We start from the raw sequence: 17,053 nt of genomic DNA on the forward strand, positions 1-17,053 counted from the left end.
ACACACACACACACACACACACACACACACACACACACACACACACACCACACCACACCACATCTTATCAGTCTTTTGTATGTCATCCCAAGACTTTAAAAACCAATTTGATTGAAGTAGATAAATATACAGACACTAAAACATCGACTTTAACTAGACAACCTGATGGGTTTTGAGCAGTATACACACTTAGGTACCACTGCCCCAGTCAAGGTAAAGAACATTTCCACCTTCCCAAAGGGCTTGTTTGGGCCCCTCCCCAGGCAGCCTTCTCCCCAAATCAGTGATCTACTTCTCGTGACTATAGATTATGTCTCTCTTCTCCAAAGTTTCGCATGAATGGAATCATATAGTGCATGCTGTGCTCAAGGTTCATTTGTCAGCTGGTGTTTTTGAGAATCATCTATATTATTGCCTGTTTCAATAATTTGCTCCTCTGTACTGCTGAGTAAGATTCCACTACATGGATGTACCATAATTTGTTTTTCCTAATGCCTGCAATTTTTCTTAAATTTTTCCTAAAACCATAATTTTTTTTTTTTTTTTTGCTTTTGCTTTTGCAAAATCAAAGTCCTTCCTCTTTCAGCCGAGCCATGTAAACATTTATGTCCCTTGTTTTCCCTGCTGGTGTTTTTGGCCCTGTCTTGGTCACAGACATCCTTTCTCATTGCTGTTTAGTCCTAGCATGTATAAGCCTTGACTGAGGTCAAGTCCAGCTCCACCGCCTTCCCCAGGGATGGTCCAAAATGAACATGCCCATCTCCTGGTCATGAGTCCTGAGTATCTGCAGCGTTGTTTTGTTTTGTTTTGTTTTTTCTATTACAAGTAACCCTGCCTAACCCTGTGAAAATCCTCACTCATAATACATTAAAAAAAATTTTTTTAAGTTTATTGATTTATTTTGAGAGAGACAGAGACAGCATGAGTGGGGGAGGGGGAGGGGGGGAGAGAGATACCAAGCAGACTCTGTGCTGTCAGCACAGAGCCCGATGTGAGACTTGGGCTCATGAACTGTGAGATCATGACCTGAGCTGAAACCAAGAGTCAGATGCTTAACAGACTGAGCCACCCGGGCACTCCAACTCATAATACGTTTTGATTCTGGTGACTGTTTCCTGGGGATATGTGGCCAGGTATAGGGCTTTTGATTGTACAGTCAACACTGCTTTTTCCGTTTATACCACTTGAAAATGCTACCGGCAGTGTAATGATTATCCGTTTCAAAAGCAAACAGCAGGTTTTCTTTGTGTTCCCAGCACCCAACATAGTATCTGAGACCCTGGGGAAAATATTATGGACGAATGAATACACGGGGTGATAATTCAGTCAACCCAAGAAATACTACATTCCCTGGAGGCATCGTCATGGACTATTGGAAAGAGCATAACCAAGTCAGGACCCAGCCTCAGCTCTGTGCTGTGTGATCTTGAGCAGATTAATTTCCCTCTCTGAAGCTGTTTCCTTGTTTGAAATTACATGAATTTATACCTGTCTCCTAGGTTACTAGGATGATCACCCACAATAAAAAACATGAAGAATGTGACACACAATGTCATAGTCTAGTAAGGTGACATTGCTGTTACTCTTTCCAGTCGGGACAAATAGCCCAAGTCCTAAGCTTGGGCTGCTTTCCCTGTCTGGACTGGGCTGTTACCACCGGTTGCCTGATGTCTCCTCACTGCTTAATGACATAAAATCTACACTGTTGTCATTGTTTAATTACCAAATAACTGGCATGTTCATCATAACACATTCAAACTGAGACCTAGCCATTGTTAAATTAGCTGTGCATTTAATCCAGGCCTTGTGTGTGTGTTTTCACAATTATATAGACCGGATATATGTATTTTTATGCAAATGAGCTCATACTATGTATAACGAGGTGCAGCTTTTGTCTTTATTGAACAACGTATAACAGAGCTCTTTCCTTGCCAGTAGACTGAGACCTGCTTGTTCCTCTTGCTGGGTGCAGAGCATCCCAAGAGGGAAGAGTCACCGGGGTTTAACCGCTCCCCAAAAGATGGACATTTAGCTTGCTCCCAGTATTTCAATATTATGCAGGAAATATTTCAATATTAACATGAAAGCCTACTCACCCCTCCTCCCCTCTGCTTCCCTGCTGGCATTTTCTCCCACCTCTTCACCCATGACCCACGTTGGGCAAACCCCTGGACCCTCAAACTCAAAGAGGCCTCAACGTCCCCCTGCAACCTCTTGGACTCTCTCCCCCTTCCATACACACACACACACCTGCTCTACCCCTGTTTCCTGCCCTTAGGCCTTCCCACAGAAACTGGTGGAACCTGTCTGTGCCTTCTGGAACTTCAGCATCAGGTGAGTTGCCATTTTCAAGTTCTTTAAATAAGACAATTGGGTTTTTGTTTTTTTTTTTAAGACATCCATTCTTCTTGAAGATGAGATGTGTTTTTGGTCTCCATTTGCCACCTTTCTTATGGGGGTGGCCTCAACCTCTTACGTAGCAGCTCCAGGACAAACTGGAGCAGGAGAATCTGTGACCCAGGAGGTAATGAGCACCCCATCATAGGAGATATGCAGGCTCCCTCTGTGGGATGCCTGGGAAGAGATTCATCCATCAAATAAGCATTAGACTTGACATCTATCCAAAGCCATGGCCCTTGGGCATTTGAAGGAGCAGAGGAGGGTTCAGAGATTAGCCCCAGCTCCCTGCCCTGTATCTTTAGCCGAACATCAATCACTGTTGCTTAGTAAGTTATGCAGTTAATCAGTGGTAATCGCCGGTATTAGCCCCATCCCCCTACTGTCCCTGAGAGTGTTAAGTACACTTTACAGATGGGAAACTGAGGCCCAGGAAAGAGCAGAGGCATGCCCAAGGTCACAAAGCTGGTTAGAGGCAGAGCATTGATGGGCCCCACGCTTTGGAGAGAGGCTTTCCCCTGCTTGCCACCTACCCCCAGCCCCATGTCCACCCCATTTCAGGAGCCCTTCTCTTCCCTCCCCTCCCCCAGCCCAGACACAGGGGGCTCCTGGGCCACTACCGGCTGCTCTGTGGCCACCCTGTACCGGGACTCTACCGCGTGCTTCTGCAACCACAGCACCAACTTTGCTGTCCTGTTGCAGGTGTATGACGTCCAGGTGAGTACCGGGGGGGGGGGGGGGGGGTAGGGCTGGGCAGGTGGAGTGGGCGAAGGTGATGTCAGAACCAAGTCTTAAAGGATGACCAAGAACTGAACAGAAAGGCATTCCAAGCAGAGGGCCAGTCTGAGCAAAGGCAAGAAGGCTAGACTGACAGGCAGGCTGGACACATTCTAGAACTTTGACTGTCTGGAGCTTCCAGTGCTAGGTCCTGGAGTAGAAGAAGGCGGAGGAGCAAGGTGGCGTGGGTCAGGTGGCACAGAGCCTAGAGGAGACCCGATGGGCAGAGCACGGACGTGGACATGTTAAGCAGGTGTTGGATGGCCCTGAGGGAGCCCCACTGGTGCCAGGAATGGGCTGGCAGAGCAAAGAGCAAAGAGGGGTCTGTGGGCCAGTCGCCTAAGCAGAGGGCAGGGGCCCTGCACTGGGGAACAGTGGGCAGACTGGGGGAGGAAGGGGTGGCCCAGCACAAAGATCTGGGCAGCTAGGGGACAAGGGAGTCATCTTGGAGAGGGCACAGGCGGGTAGCAGGTTTAGACAGGCCTCAGGGTGGAGGGCCGTGGGGCCGGTGGGTGTCGGGGCCGAAGAGGTCTCAGCTGGAGGCGAAGAGCCTGTAGGTAAAGCCACGGCTGAGCCGAACTCAACTCGGACCTCAGACGTGAAAGGAGACTGACCCAGGGGAGGCCCCTGGGAGGGCCCAGCGTTTACAAATTCCCAAATCCCCGGAGGAGAGCGGGGGAGCGCCAAGGGACTCTGAGGTTGAGTGAGGCAGGGCCAGAGCCTCAGGAATGCGGGGGTCACTTGGTGTGTTGGGGAACACGCCACAGAAGCGTGCTCGCCGACACATTTGCCCTGTGGAAACAGAGCGTGGCCGTTTTTGCCTGTCAGCTCCAGGCCCCTTCCTCAGCGGGGGGCGGTCACACGCAGTCTGCTCCCAGTGGGTGTGTCTGTCACTTCCGAGCCAGGTCTTAGTGGCTGCAGCGAAAGAAAGCCGAAAGCCGGACCCATCAGGGCCAGTTTAGGGAGGGCCAGCAGGAGAGGCCATGCAAACGCTCTCTTATTAAGTGCCTGCCGTGTGCAGGCCTGGCCTGGCTGGCCGGTGCTGTCCCCACCCCTGCTTCACTGCAGACAGGGAGCCTTGGGGAGCCTCGCCGGACCAGGGCAGGGCGAGGCCTGGTCTGGGCAGGTCAGGGCCGTGACGGGCTCGCTGTACTTTGGGGTCTCCGGCCCTCCCACAGAGAAGCCCCGAGGAGGAGTCGCTACTGAGGACGCTGTCGTTTGTGGGCTGCGGAGTGTCCTTCTGCGCCCTGGCCACCGCCTTCTTGCTCTTCCTGGCAGCCGGGTGAGATGAGCTCAGCACAGCCGCCCAGCGCCCCGGGGCCCAACCCACCCATGGCGGCCTCCGTGGGCCTCCTCCGGGCACGTCTCCCCCTGGCCCCGGAAGAGCCTGCCCCAGGGCCCCCCTTAGGGCTGTGGGCCTCCCGTGGAGCTGCCGTCTCTGCACGTGGTTAGCCCACCCCCAGGGACCCCAGCAGGCAGGGGCTGGTAGGGGCGTGGGGGCTGGTGGTGGTGTCCTTGTTAACCGACCCCTGCCTGTCCAGGGTCCCCAGGTCGGAGCGAGCCACGGTCCACAAGAACCTCACCTTCTCCCTGGCCTCTGCCGAGGGCTTCCTCATGGCCAGCGAGTGGGCAAAGGCCAACAAGGTGGGCACCCGGCAGGCGTGCTTGTGAGTTCGGGGGGGGGCCAATCTTTCCTGGGTCGCCCCCCGCATCGTCACTTGGCTCCATTTTCCTGGGGTGGGTGGGGACACGGCCAGAATGGTGGAGCTGGGCCCAGGGCACTTCCCCGAGACGTTCCCCGCCGGTACCTCTTTGGGTTGGCAATGCCAGGCATGGGCATGGGACCCAGGGCAGGGCTGCGGCCACTGCTGGCCTTGGTAGGGATCTGCCACCCTCCCGCCCACAGGTGGCATGTGTGGCCGTCACAGCTGCAATGCATCTCCTCTTTTTGGTCGCATTCTCCTGGATGTTGGTGGAGGGCCTATTGCTATGGAGCAAGGTGGTGGCCGTGCGCATGCGCCCAGGCCCCAGGATGACTCTCTACTACGCCACGGGCTGGGGTGAGGCCCCTCTGCTCCCCACTCCTGCTCTGTTCCCTACTCTGCCTCGCATGGCCTCTGTTCCTGTCCCACCCCACCACACCCCGACACCACCTGATCCCCATCTCCACCTGGCGCCCAGCACCCCCATCCCTGACGCAAGCTCAGTTTCCTCAGCCCGGTCGCCCTCCAGCTTTACCCAGCCCCAGCCCTTCTTAACCCTCTCCACTCCCACCACTTCAACCCCCCACTGCTAGAGCTGTCTCCCCGATTCGTGGCCCGCTGACCCCTGTGCCAGTCACCACCCTCCATCCCCCCTGACTCCCGTGCCTGAGCCCTCAGCTCAGTTTGGCTCTCCCGCTCCCCAGCTACTCAGGGCTCCAAGGCCACCCCAGAAGGATCGGGCCCACCCAGCCCCCTTCCCAGAGCTCCCCGTGCCCGCCAGTGCACCTGCAACCGTGGGACAGCCGTGGGCTGCGGCTCTGGGTTGGAGGCCAGGTCCTGGAGAGGACAGAATGCGTGGCGAGGTCCTGAGGGCATTTATTCTTCCCCTAGGCGTGCCCGTGGCCATCGTGGCCATCACGGTGGCCATGTCCCCCGACGACTATGTGGCCACTGGCCACTGCTGGCTCAATGTGCACACGGACACCATCTGGGCCTTTGTGGGGCCCGTGCTCTTCGTGCTGACTGTGAGCAGGGAGGCCTGGGGGCCTGGAGGGGAGGGTCGTACTGGGAAAGGGGGAAGCCGTTTCACCCACTGACACCGGGTCTCCAGGCCAACACCTGCATCCTGGTCCGCGTAGTGATGGTCACTGTGTCCAGTGCCCGCCGCCGTGCCCGCATGCTGAGCCCCCAGCCCTGCCTGCGGCAGCAAATCACGATCCAGATATGGTGAGGGCCAGAAGTGGGGCAGCCAGATGTGAGGCTCGTCGGGTGTGAGCATGTGTGAGTCCAGGGTGGCGGTACGTGGTCACGTGGCCACGTGTGCAAGGCTATGTACGGGCCTGCGTGTGCACATGTGTCCCAGCTTGTGCGTACCTGCACACTCATGCGTGTGGACACGTGTGAGCACGTGCCCATGCATGTCCCCTGGGGGGATGGTAATCAATCCTGAGTGTATGTGAGTGGGAGGGGATATAGACACAAGCCTCTGTCCTGGGGGCTCACCTTGTACCGATGGCACTGATGACCCAGTAGGGACAAGGTAGGGGAGACCCGGGGTTCAGGCAGTCCCCAGAAGTTCAGGTTCAGAGTGACGATTTAGGTCCCTACCCCCGCCAAGAATACCCCTCACTCTCCAGGGCCACATCCTGCCAGAAGGAGGACACCCCTGACCCTCCTCTTCCCCCCATTCTCTGCCAAAGGCAGTGAGGCCTAAGTCAGCAGGTCCCCGAAAAGCCAGGGAGCCCCAGGGGCCCCTGAGGAGGGAAGACTTCTTTAGACTCCACGCCCCCTGGATCTACTGCCCAGTCCTCAGCCGTCCCTTGGGACGGCTGCCCTGCCCTTCCTCTGAGCCAGGTTTGGGACCGGGACCCCGTCTCCCAAGTGCCGCTACCTTACTTCATACCACTTCTGGGTCTGAGAAGGGGCAGGAGGTCCGGCCGAAGCTTCCAGCTACACCTAAGTCAGGAGCGGCTCCTGATGTGTAGCTCCGGCTCCTCTCCAGGCACCTCCCAGCTGCAGCCCTCCCCAACACCCTGCAGGGCCCCCGGGCCGCGCTGGCCTCCCTCAGCCCCGACCGCTCTCCTGCAGGGCCACAGTGAAGCCGGTGCTGGTCCTGCTGCCCGTCCTGGGCCTCACCTGGCTGGTCGGCACGCTGGTGCACCTCAGCCCGGCCTGGGCCTACGCCGCCGTGGGCCTCAATTCCTTCCAGGTACCTCCGGGCCCCGGACCATCTGGGACCAGGGCTCTGACACGCGGTGGAGCTCAGAGTGACTGGTTTGTCAAGAGTTGGGGGAAGGAGTGTCTTCTCTGTCATGGGAGTCACCACGGCCACCAGGGGCATTGTCAAGAGGCCAGAGGGTGAGGGCAAGAGTGGGAACAAAGCCTCAAATCAAAGAGGCAGCGCCTCTTTGGGAAGGATTTGAGGCCCATTTCACAGCTGAGGAAGCTGAGGTCCAGAGACTCAGGGATGCGGCAGAAGTTCCAGCCCCCTGGCTGGTACTAGAGACTCTTTGGGTCTCGGCAAGAAGCCAAGGAAGGGGTGCAGGACACTGGTGACCTCTCCCCTCGGGGTCAGCGGGTGGCCTGCTGTGGGACAGTATCAGCTGCTGCATTGGTGAGGACAACACTTCAGAAAAGGGTTTGGTTAGGAGGACAGTGCCCAGCCCGCCTAGGTGAGGCAGTAACAGTGGGGCTGCAGGAACCCTCCTGGGTGCCTGTCAGGTCCCGTGTCCGGGAGCCACCACGGAGAGGGGTCAGACTGGGTCCCTGTCCTCAGGGGCTTTGCAGCCCTGTGGGCGACCCAGACATGGACACAGACAGGCACGGCCCGGGGGACCGAGTGCTGGGAGGGAGGTGGGTCCAAGCAGGGCCCTTCCTGCCCCTGCCCCTGCCCTTGCCCTCGGCCTCCCTTGCACCCCCAGCACCCCTCCCTGTCGTCTGCACCTACTCCTCCCAGCTCCTGTCAGGGCTGAGAAGTGGGGTGACCCGGGGAGAGACAAAGCAAGCTCAGGAAATCGGGTACGAATTCTGTAGAGTCATGGGACCTGGAGCTCATCCTGGGGATCCTCTGTCCTCTCCTGGGAGAAGGGGCCTGAGGCTGTCAGCAGCCACTTGGGGTGCCTCAGTGTTGCGGGCCCCGGGCCAGGTTCATACTTCTATCTCCGAATAAGCCTTACAAATGGGGAAACTGAGACCCCATGAGGTCATTTCCAGGGCCCCGCAGGAGGAAGGAGCAGTGCTGGGGCCCAAGTCCAGAGTCTGTGTTCTCAGCCCTCTGCACGTGGGCCTGGTCTGTTCCTGGAAGAGCTGCCCAGATTGGGCAGGGTGTGGGGCTGAGGTCGGGAAGGGCTCTGACCCAGCTTTTCTTCCATCCACGTGGTATTTGCCAAATGCCTACCAGGTGCCAGGCACCGTTCCAGGCACAGGGGACAGGGCAGGAAAGGAAGCAGCAAAATGCCATGCTCCTGTGGAGCTGACCATGGCCAAGGCCAGGGAGTGAAGTGTGGAGGGTGGGAGGGGGCAGGGAGCGAGGAAGGGTGCAGAAGGTGGTGACTACCAGGGTCCCGGTCCATGGTGTCGGCTCCCCCAGGGCCGTGGGGACTCGTCACTCTCGGCCAGGTGTGGGAGTGGAGAGAGGAAAGACGGGGCCACTGCTGGGGGAGAATGGAGGCCATGCCAAGAGAGGGGCCCAGAAAGTGAAGAAAAACTGGGGATCCAGTTATTCCCAAAGAAGCACAGCTCCCAGAGACCTGCGTGGGCCTGAGTGGCCAGGGGACAGGGGCGGTGCTGCACCCCTTCCCTGGCACAACAAGCCCCACGCTCCTGGAGCTCCCCCGGTTCGAATTTGGGCCACTGCCCGGTTAGCCCTCCACCCTGCCCCCCAAGTGGCATCCAGGGCAGCAGCGGCCCATCGCTATGGCGACCACTGTAGCTTCGTCCCTGCGTGGCCCTCAGGTGGGCAGAGGCGGAGCCATGTCTCCGTCTCTGAACTTTCTCTGAGGTTCCTTCTCTGTCTCAGGCTGTCTCCATCACAGCCCCCTCCCCCTCTGGCCTGGATCCCACCCGGCCCTCCCTCCGTGGGCCTCTCGCTGTCTCCCTTTTTGTTGACCCCTGACCCTTCTAGCTTTTGTCTCTGAGCATGACCTCTCTTCCCCTCCCAGTCAGCCTCAGACCTTCCTTACCAAGGTCTCCCGGTGAAGGAGGGGACAGGCTGCCTTGCGGGGTCAGATGGCATGAGACCTGGGCCCACCCTGATGTCCTGTGACCATCTGCTGGCAGGTCCCCCGGTCAGGCTCTGGGTCCCTGCCCAGCTTCCCTCCCCAGGCCTGCCTTTCCTCTCCCCTCTCCTCCATCTACTTGCTGTCCCTCCCTGTCTTCCTCTCCCTGCCCACCTCCCGCCGTCCCTCTCTCTGTCTGGGGCATACACCGGGCAGCACCTGCCCTCAGGACCGCCTTCCTTCCCTACTGAGTTGAGCAAGGAGCAGGCCTGGGGTACAGGGACTGAGCTCAGCCGGGCCTCGTTTGCCCTTCAGGGCTGATTTGTTTCTTTGTGGCTCCCGTGTCGGGTTTTGTGGTGGGAGAGCTGGGCCTCACTTTTAACCAGCTCTGGCTCACACTTACCTGGGCTGAGTCTTGTTAGAGGGCCCCGACACATTGAAACAGGCCTCAGTTTCCACATCTCTATAAGGGGGATCATATTCTCCACCTCATGGGGTCATTGTGGGGTTCAACTGAGAGGATACTTGCAAAGGGCAAAGTCAAATACCTGGCACACACCGGGAGCACTGTGAACGGGAGCGGATCGGTTTCATTCAGCCAGTCCGCACCTGCTCTGTGTTCTTTACTAAAGAGGATAGTCGTGCACAGAATCAAAGAATCTATCCTTGGAGGTCTCAGCCTGAGGGAGAGACAAACACCAAAACCACACTCCGACAGCCTGGCATGATTGAGGCTGAGAGACCAGAGGAACGTGGGGGCAGTGTGGGGACAGAGGAGCCACTCATGGGGAGGCGGAGAGGGTGCTCCCTGGAGAGAATGGTTCGCAGCTAACACCCAGACACGGTGAGGGGAAAGAATGAAGTCGGGGAGCATGGTGAGATCCAATGGAGACATGAGCGGGGGTCACATGAGCTGGTGAGAAATGGGACAGGAGGAGACATGGGGGCCAGACCGCACAGGGTCCCCTGAGCCGTTGTAAGGAGCTCACACATGATCCCGGGGGCACCAGAGAGCCTGGGAGGACGCTAGGCAGGCGCTGGTGTGGTTGGGCTGGAGTCTGGAAAGATGCCTTTGGGTATGAGGAGCTGGTAAAAGACAGGACGGGGAAGGCAGTGCAGAAGTTGCAGTGAGAGGACAGGCTGGCTGTGGGGGCCGGTGGGGGCCGGTGGGGGTGGGGGGGAGACGCCAGGGTCTGTCTGAGGCCTCAAGGAGCCCCCTGGACCCCAACCCGTGTGCTCTAGTCTGACCTCAGGACAGGGGCTGTTGCCTATCCAGGTAGAATCAGGAAGGCCCAGGCTCTAAATTCCATTCTGCTTAGCCACGCTCCAGGGCCTGGGACTCATTGCTCTGTCTCCTGCCCCAGGCCCCAGGGTCCCTCCCCATCAAATAGGATTAATCCACCCCCACCCCCACCCCCATCATGGAGCTGCTATGAGGGTTGTAACCCCAAGTTACTTTGTGAGTGGCCAAGACCTCTTGGTCTTCCCAGGCGTGGGGAGTAAGAGCCAGCTATGACTCGGCCACTGTGCTGAGTCCTTCACACACAGCGGGAGGCCAGGCCTCTGACACGGAGGAGGTTGGGAGAGACACTCAGCTAGAGGCACGAGTCAGAATGCATTCACAGGTCTGCTGTTCCAGGACTTGATTTAGCCTTGATTACAAGAAGGTGTGCCCCCTCCCACCACCCACTCCTGCAGCCATGAGGATGGGGCAGGTGGCAGGGGACAGAGGCGTAGAGGACAAGAGGCTGCCTGATGGCCAGAGGCTGAAGGTATGGGGGGTAATGGGGCAAGCCCCCTTCTGGTTCTCTCTGCCGTAGAATGTCACAGATGCCCCCTCCCAAGTGCAGGAGGGCACAGTGGGTCAGCAGGGTTTGTGATCATCAGCCTGCATCTCTGAATGTCTCAGGGTATCTCTGGGTGTGTTTCTGTTGCGGCCCCAGGCCAGGTGGGAGGGAGGGGGTCCCAGGCAGTGACACCCACCCTCATCCTGGGTCTGTCCCCAGGGGCCATACATCTTCCTGGTCTACGCTGCCTACAACGGGGAGGTGAGTCAAGGATGCTGGCTGCCGGGGGGTGAGGTGGGTGGGGCTTACTTGCTGTGGACCTGTGGCCAGGGGTCAGGGGGAGGGTCCCAGGACTGACCCCCAATTCCCATCCCCTAGGTCCGGAATGCCTTGCAGAGGATGACTGAGAAAAAGGCAACAGTGGCATTTATGGTGGGTGCAGGCAGGTGGGGATCCTGGGAGCCAGGAGGTCCCACTCACAGCCAGGATTCCAGTGCTGACACCCCTTTCAGGTCTGCTCCAGCCCCATAGGCCCAGGGTCCCACCCTAGGTCCCTTGGTCCCTGGGAGGTCTCTCAGAACAACCCTGTAGCCTTGGCTCCAGCCCGAAGACACTTGGCTATTAGAGGTAAGGCCACGCCACCTTCCAGTCTGAGTACTACCCAGTGCCTCAGTTTCCCCAGTGCTCAGGTAAAGCTGAGAAGGCAATGGCAGATCCTGTCAACCCATCTGAGAGACAAGGAGACTGAGGCCCAGGGAATTCTGCAAACACGGGGCCTGGAAGGTAGCTTAGAAATGGCTTATTTTTTCCCACACCACCAGGGAACAGGGGCCCCTGCTTCCTAGCCCAGAGGCAGGGTTTGCCCAGGGTCGTCTTCCTTGGGTCTCCACGCAGATGGGGTTTAGGGGTTCCCAAAGTCAGGTGGGTGGATGAGGTTTGGGGCCCTGTGACAGGGCACGGGGGTAAGGCCAGGCCAGGAGTTTCAATACAAGCTTCCTAGACCTGCTGTGTGCACTTGGGCAAGTTACCTTCCCTCCCTGGGCCTTAGTTTCTCCATCATTAATCTGTGGAATAAGTCTGAGTGGAACCTTAGCGTCTTTGATAATGAGGTCCTGTCCAGGGCAGGAGAGCAGAGAAAGAGCTTCCTGCCTCAGCCTCCTAAAAGTTCACCTACTCGAGTGTTTTTCCCCGGCTAGGGACCCACAGCCCCAGAATCTCCACAACCTTCTCCTCCATTGCAGAACCTGAGAGACCGGTGAGGCTGGGACAGGGGTGGCAGGGTTTTGCCAAGGGGCTAGCAAGTATGTCCCACAGGGACTAGGGTAGGGTGGGGGTGGGGGGGGGGCTTCCTCTGGGGATCCAAGGGGCCCCATTCCTCAGCAGGTGCGAGGGCACTGGGAGCCAATGGGAGGTGCTCACTGCACACTGGCAGAACCCGAATGCTAAGGCCATGGGTAGTGGGGGAGTCATCACCAAGGGAGCCGAGGGCCCCCAAGGCAAGGGGGAGCAGAAGGAGTAGGGGCCCACCCCCCTGACAGCCTCCTCTGTCCTCAGGCTGTGGAGCTGACAGCATTCAAGGCATCAGGTACAGCTCCCATCTCAGAGGGGTCCCCCCTCTCCCCTTGGCACCCGGACACCCCCTCAGCCCCACTGCACCAGGATGGAAGGGATTTGAGAAGCAGCCACACCTGACGCCTCGTGGAAGCCTGAAGTCTTCCATTAGCACACTGTAGGCCTGGCCCGGAGACACGGTGCTCTTTGGGAGAGGTGTACTTAGGGAATGGGTTTGGGACCCTTCCCAGAGCTGGTGCTGCAGGAGGGCCAGTGCGCAAGGAGCCCGCCTTCCTCTGTGCACCCACTCTGTCTGCCTCCCCCACCCCCCTCAGCCTCCTGGCCACATCCCACTCAGAGTCCCTGTCCTGATGCCTTGTGCCCTGAAATGACTTCCAAACCCGGTGAGAGGCAAGCGCTTTCCTTCTGGGTTGTTTCCCCAGCTGGACAGATGAGGGGGGCCTGGGGGGCAGCGGGGCAAGGCTGGGCCCATCCCAGGCGCAGCTCAAGGAGAGAGGACTGAGCCTGGGGAGTTCAGCCTGGCCCTAGGCGAGCTGAGGGGCCTGTGGTCACTGTCAGCTTCTCTGAGCCTGAGTTCCCTCAGTCTTAAAACATTGGTTTAAGACTACATAGGTAGGAGGGGGCCGCCAGGCACTGCCCAGCCTCAAACCAACCAAGGGATTCCTTCCGGCATGGGCAAGAGGCATGTTCGTGCAGCCCTAACCAGAGCTGGGTTCTGGGCTTTATAAAGCCCGGCATCTGCTGACTCCTTTAATCCGGGGACACGGGGAAACCATCCTCCCACCGTGCAGATGATGAAATTGAGCAGTGTCAGAGCTGGGGTCAGGCCCCACCCCGCAGATGGGGAAAGTGAGGCACAGGGGCAGTCACAGAGGTGTCAGCGGAGGCACATTTGAAACCCAAGTCTGTAGGACCCCAGCCTCCCAGCGGGCCTCCACCCTTAGCTGGTGTCCCCGTCCCCTGGAGTCTCCGCTCCCCTTCTGCAAAGTGCGCAGGAGGCGCCCCCTGCAGGCCAGCGCGCGGTAGGCCCTCCGCGGGGCCCGCTGGCGCCCCCATCCCGCCCCTCCCCCCACCCTCGCAGGCGCCGCGCGGGTGGGAACAAGAGCGGCAGCGGCGCCTCTGCGCTCAAGTGACAGCGCCTTTGTCTCTGCTGAATGGGTGCGTTGCTAAGGGCGCTCGTAGCAACGGAGCCGCTTCCACCTCGCCCTGCGGCCGGCCCCGCCCTCCTCCGGACCCCCAACCTGCCCCGCCCTTCGGGTGCCCTCGCCACCCCCACCCCGCACCCTGCGACCTTCTCAGGTGGCCTGAACACGAGGTGCCGGGGAGGGAAGGCTGCCAGCTCCGCGTCCCTCGCGATACCTGCCGGCCACCGCCCCTCCTGAAACCAGGGAGCCCTCTGGGCATCAGGTGTTCTTTAGAGAAACTGAGGCTCGTAGAGGGCTTGCGGGAGACTGCCCAGGGTCTCCCCAGTCCAGAATCCCGACCAAGGTCTTCCCCCAGCCTCAGTTCCCCTCCAGGAGTCCCCACCGTGATTATCTGCCAGCTCAGCCCAACATTTTCCTCCCAGGTTTCTAGAGAGAGTGCATGCGGACTTGACTCCAAGCCTCTGAAAGGCCCAACTGGGGGCCCCCCCAGGGACAGACAGCAGCCTCCGCCACCACCTACTGCCTCTCCCTCAGCCTCTCCCGACTTGCAGTAGGAGCCCCCCCCCCCAACCCCTCCCGGGTGCTGTGCTAACCCTGCCAGGTCCCACAGCTCAGTCCCCCTAACTTTCTGTCCAAGATTGTTACCCGCTCTGACCCTCCCCACCTGCCTTGAAATTCTGACAGCCCTGTGGTATCGCTAGCAATAAAGGGTACTCTTGTGACCTGTTCCTCTCTGGGGGTCACCCTGCCAGGCTTCCTGGGAGAAGGGTGGGACCAGGGAAGCTGCCACTTTGTCTTTTGGTCTCAAGACAGCCCCAGCTTCAACAGGGTAGGTGCAGCCAACATCTATTAGCACCTACTGTGTACCTGGCTGGTACTGAGCCCTTGACCACCTTAGAGCTGTGAGTCCTCACCTCAGCCCCATGAACACTATCACCCCTATTGTACAGAGGAAGAAACTGAGGCCAGAGACAGTCTCCCGGCTGGGTAACATGGGGGTCAGGGGGCGGGGGCAGTCACTGTGAGTGGGAGTCACCCAGGCAGACTGCTCGGAGAAGGCAGGGGGCAGGTGGGACGAGCTCCAGGTATGATGGGTCATCCTGCAGGAGGACTTGGAGTCTGGCTGTGGGAGCAGGTCCTGCCACCACTGATTCTGTGACCACAGGCCACGGGTCCCTTCTTAGAGCTGGGCTGGGGGCCGAGGTGAGCAGCAGTGATGATGTGTTCGGGCTTTGTGCCAGGGCGGGCCCTGAGCTGGAAGCCAGGTGAAGCAGGGGCCCAGGGGCTGCTAACACTGCCCTCCTGCCCTCAGCCTGGCTCAAATGCTCCTGGGGCCAGAGGATGTGGCACAGCCCAGGAGGGAGGAACGGGAGAGCAGCCTCCCTGGAGGAGGCAGGAAGCCACTCCAGACACAGGTGAGTGGAGGCAGGGCAGGGCTGCGTGAGAAGCCCTGAGACCCAGGGAGGCACAAGCTGTTCCCTGCTCTCTCCACCTTATGTGCCACTTCCGCTCGGGGCCCCACCTGGGTTGTCTGTCCGGGGGTGGTAGACCCACCATGAAAGGCCAGAAGTCTGGTTATTTCATTCTGGAGACGGGGGCTGTTGAACCTTCCAAAGCCCGTCATCTGCAGAATGGGGGACATCAGGCCCACCCCACAGGTGACAAGAGGGGTAAATGCAGTCCTGTGTGGTAGTCCCTGGGCCCAGCACACGGTAGGCACTCAGGAATGTCAGCTGTCTTCAGAGATGTTCAGGGAACCGTGGGACCGCAGAACCTGCTGCATGGAGATGATGTTTAAGCCCTTGAAGACCCCCCCCCCCACCCCCGGCAAAGAAAGAGATGAAAGACAGCGGGCTCAGAGGGAGGGGGAGACAGAGGCCGTCCTGCCTGCTCCAGGAAGACACAGCGGTGCTGCAGGGGGGAGGGGCGGGGCGGGCCAGGCTGGGTACCACCACTGAAGGTCCACAGAACAGGGCGCTCAGCCCGGCCACCTGCTGCCCCATTGCAGAAGCAGGGTTGCCAGGGAAGCAAGAAGGTGGCTCTGAGTTGGGCAGGCACTTGGTCTCTACGGCCTGCTTTTGCAGAGACCTCTGCCGCCTTCCAGGAGGTTCCTGCCTCCCCACCAACTAATCATATGCACTGGCAGGAGGAGAGGTCCAGGGGTGGGCACCCAGGAGTCCTTTCGGGTCTTCCCTCCTCCTGCTCCATACCCTCCCTCCCCACCACCCACTCTCTTTACTCTCCAGCCAGAGTAACTTTGCTTAGGTCCCCAGACACCCGTGGCTGACACCCCTCCATCCCTTTGCTCCAACTCTTGCCTCTGCCCACACTGCCCCCGACTGTTGTCTAGCCAGTGGACCTTCAAAACCTTCAAAACCCAGTATGGATGACCCCGCTGCTGTGAACACTTCCTGTCCCCCCCAGGGGCAGAATCATTCACTTCCTTATCTTACCCGGCCCCGGGACACGATGGATCACACAGGAACGTGAGATGACTAAGAGAGCCTTCCCAAAAGACCTGATGCTCCCCAGAGGCAGGAAAAAGAGCACCTACTTCCCTTCTGAAGGTGCCGGGAGGGAAAAGGATGCTCTCGTTGCATAAAAGCCACTGCCAAGCTGTGTGCCCCGGCATCTTTTTCTAACGTGCACAGAGACCTGAAGTGGACCAGGGGTGGCCGTAGGAGTAGTCAGGTTGGTCAGGACGATGGAGGTTTGAATGATGGCTCTACTCCCTCTTGGTGTGTGACGTCGGACAGGTCACCTCGCCCCCTCTGTATCTTGGTTTCTTCGGCTGTAATCTGGGGCTGCCACTTGCCGAAGAGGCTTTGAGAAGCAGATGGGAAGACAAAATGGACAGAGAAAGCCGGCGAAGCCCTGGGACAAGGTCTAGAGCAGAGGAGGCATTCCTCAGGTCTCAGCTGTGCTCAGCGGGGGTGGGAGGGCAAGAGAATCAGTGAGAGGGACTGGCCCTGGGGCCACCAGATGGACAGAGAGGAAAGGGCCAGTGCGCCAAAGTCAAGAGGACCCAGGTTTGAATCTGCCCCTGCAGGTCACTGACCAAGTCCCTCTCCTGGATTCTAACCGCTACCTCACAGGGCTGTGGTAGGGGCAGGGATACGAGGGGTGGCACACAGTAGGTGCTCATTAAATGACTGCCCCCTTCTGCCCAAGGTGGTTGAGGTGCCCCCATCTGCACGGCTGTAGTGGAACTGAGGCTGAAGCCCAGGAAGACCTAAGCATCTCCCAAGCCTCCTGGGTACCACAAGGTCCCAGGTATGAGGTGGGGCCAAAAGGCTCCCCAACAGTGGCTGGTGTGCCCCAACTTTGGCCCCAGATTTTGAACCAAAGGTTATCTGACTGTCACCTCCATCCCAATCAGAGCATTGCACCACCCTCGACCACCCACACCCACCTGGGAGGTTCCGCTTTGGCCCCGGAACATAAATAGACAAAGG

At 58.8% G+C, this 17,053-nt stretch overlaps 1 protein-coding gene across 4 annotated transcripts in view; it reads left to right on the forward strand.

Annotated features, from left to right (window-relative positions):
* Positions 1-14,326, forward strand: part of ADGRD2 (adhesion G protein-coupled receptor D2) — a 19,927-nt gene extending 5,601 nt beyond the window's left edge. The window contains exons 9-22 of one of the 4 annotated variants that reach the window (XM_040482287.1): positions 2,279-2,334; positions 2,988-3,114; positions 4,353-4,456; positions 4,716-4,818; positions 5,081-5,234; positions 5,769-5,902; positions 5,989-6,104; positions 6,966-7,086; positions 11,101-11,142; positions 11,260-11,313; positions 11,394-11,664; positions 12,078-12,136; positions 12,436-12,610; positions 14,021-14,326. In XM_040482287.1, coding sequence (XP_040338221.1) covers positions 2,279-2,334; positions 2,988-3,114; positions 4,353-4,456; positions 4,716-4,818; positions 5,081-5,234; positions 5,769-5,902; positions 5,989-6,104; positions 6,966-7,086; positions 11,101-11,142; positions 11,260-11,313; positions 11,394-11,664; positions 12,078-12,136; positions 12,436-12,573 — 1,479 coding nt within the window. In that variant the 3' untranslated portion in view covers positions 12,574-12,610; positions 14,021-14,326. The remainder of the gene's footprint in view (positions 1-2,278; positions 2,335-2,987; positions 3,115-4,352; positions 4,457-4,715; positions 4,819-5,080; positions 5,235-5,768; positions 5,903-5,988; positions 6,105-6,965; positions 7,087-11,100; positions 11,143-11,259; positions 11,314-11,393; positions 11,665-12,077; positions 12,137-12,435; positions 12,611-14,020) is intronic. The other 3 variants (XM_040482288.1, XM_040482289.1, XM_040482291.1) reach the window with 3 other exon arrangements.
* Positions 14,327-17,053: the final 2,727 nt, after the last annotated feature.

Source organism: Herpailurus yagouaroundi, unplaced genomic scaffold, assembly GCF_014898765.1.
Source record: "Herpailurus yagouaroundi ecotype Mexico unplaced genomic scaffold, PumYag 160, whole genome shotgun sequence".
Lineage (NCBI taxonomy): Eukaryota > Metazoa > Chordata > Mammalia > Carnivora > Felidae > Herpailurus > Herpailurus yagouaroundi.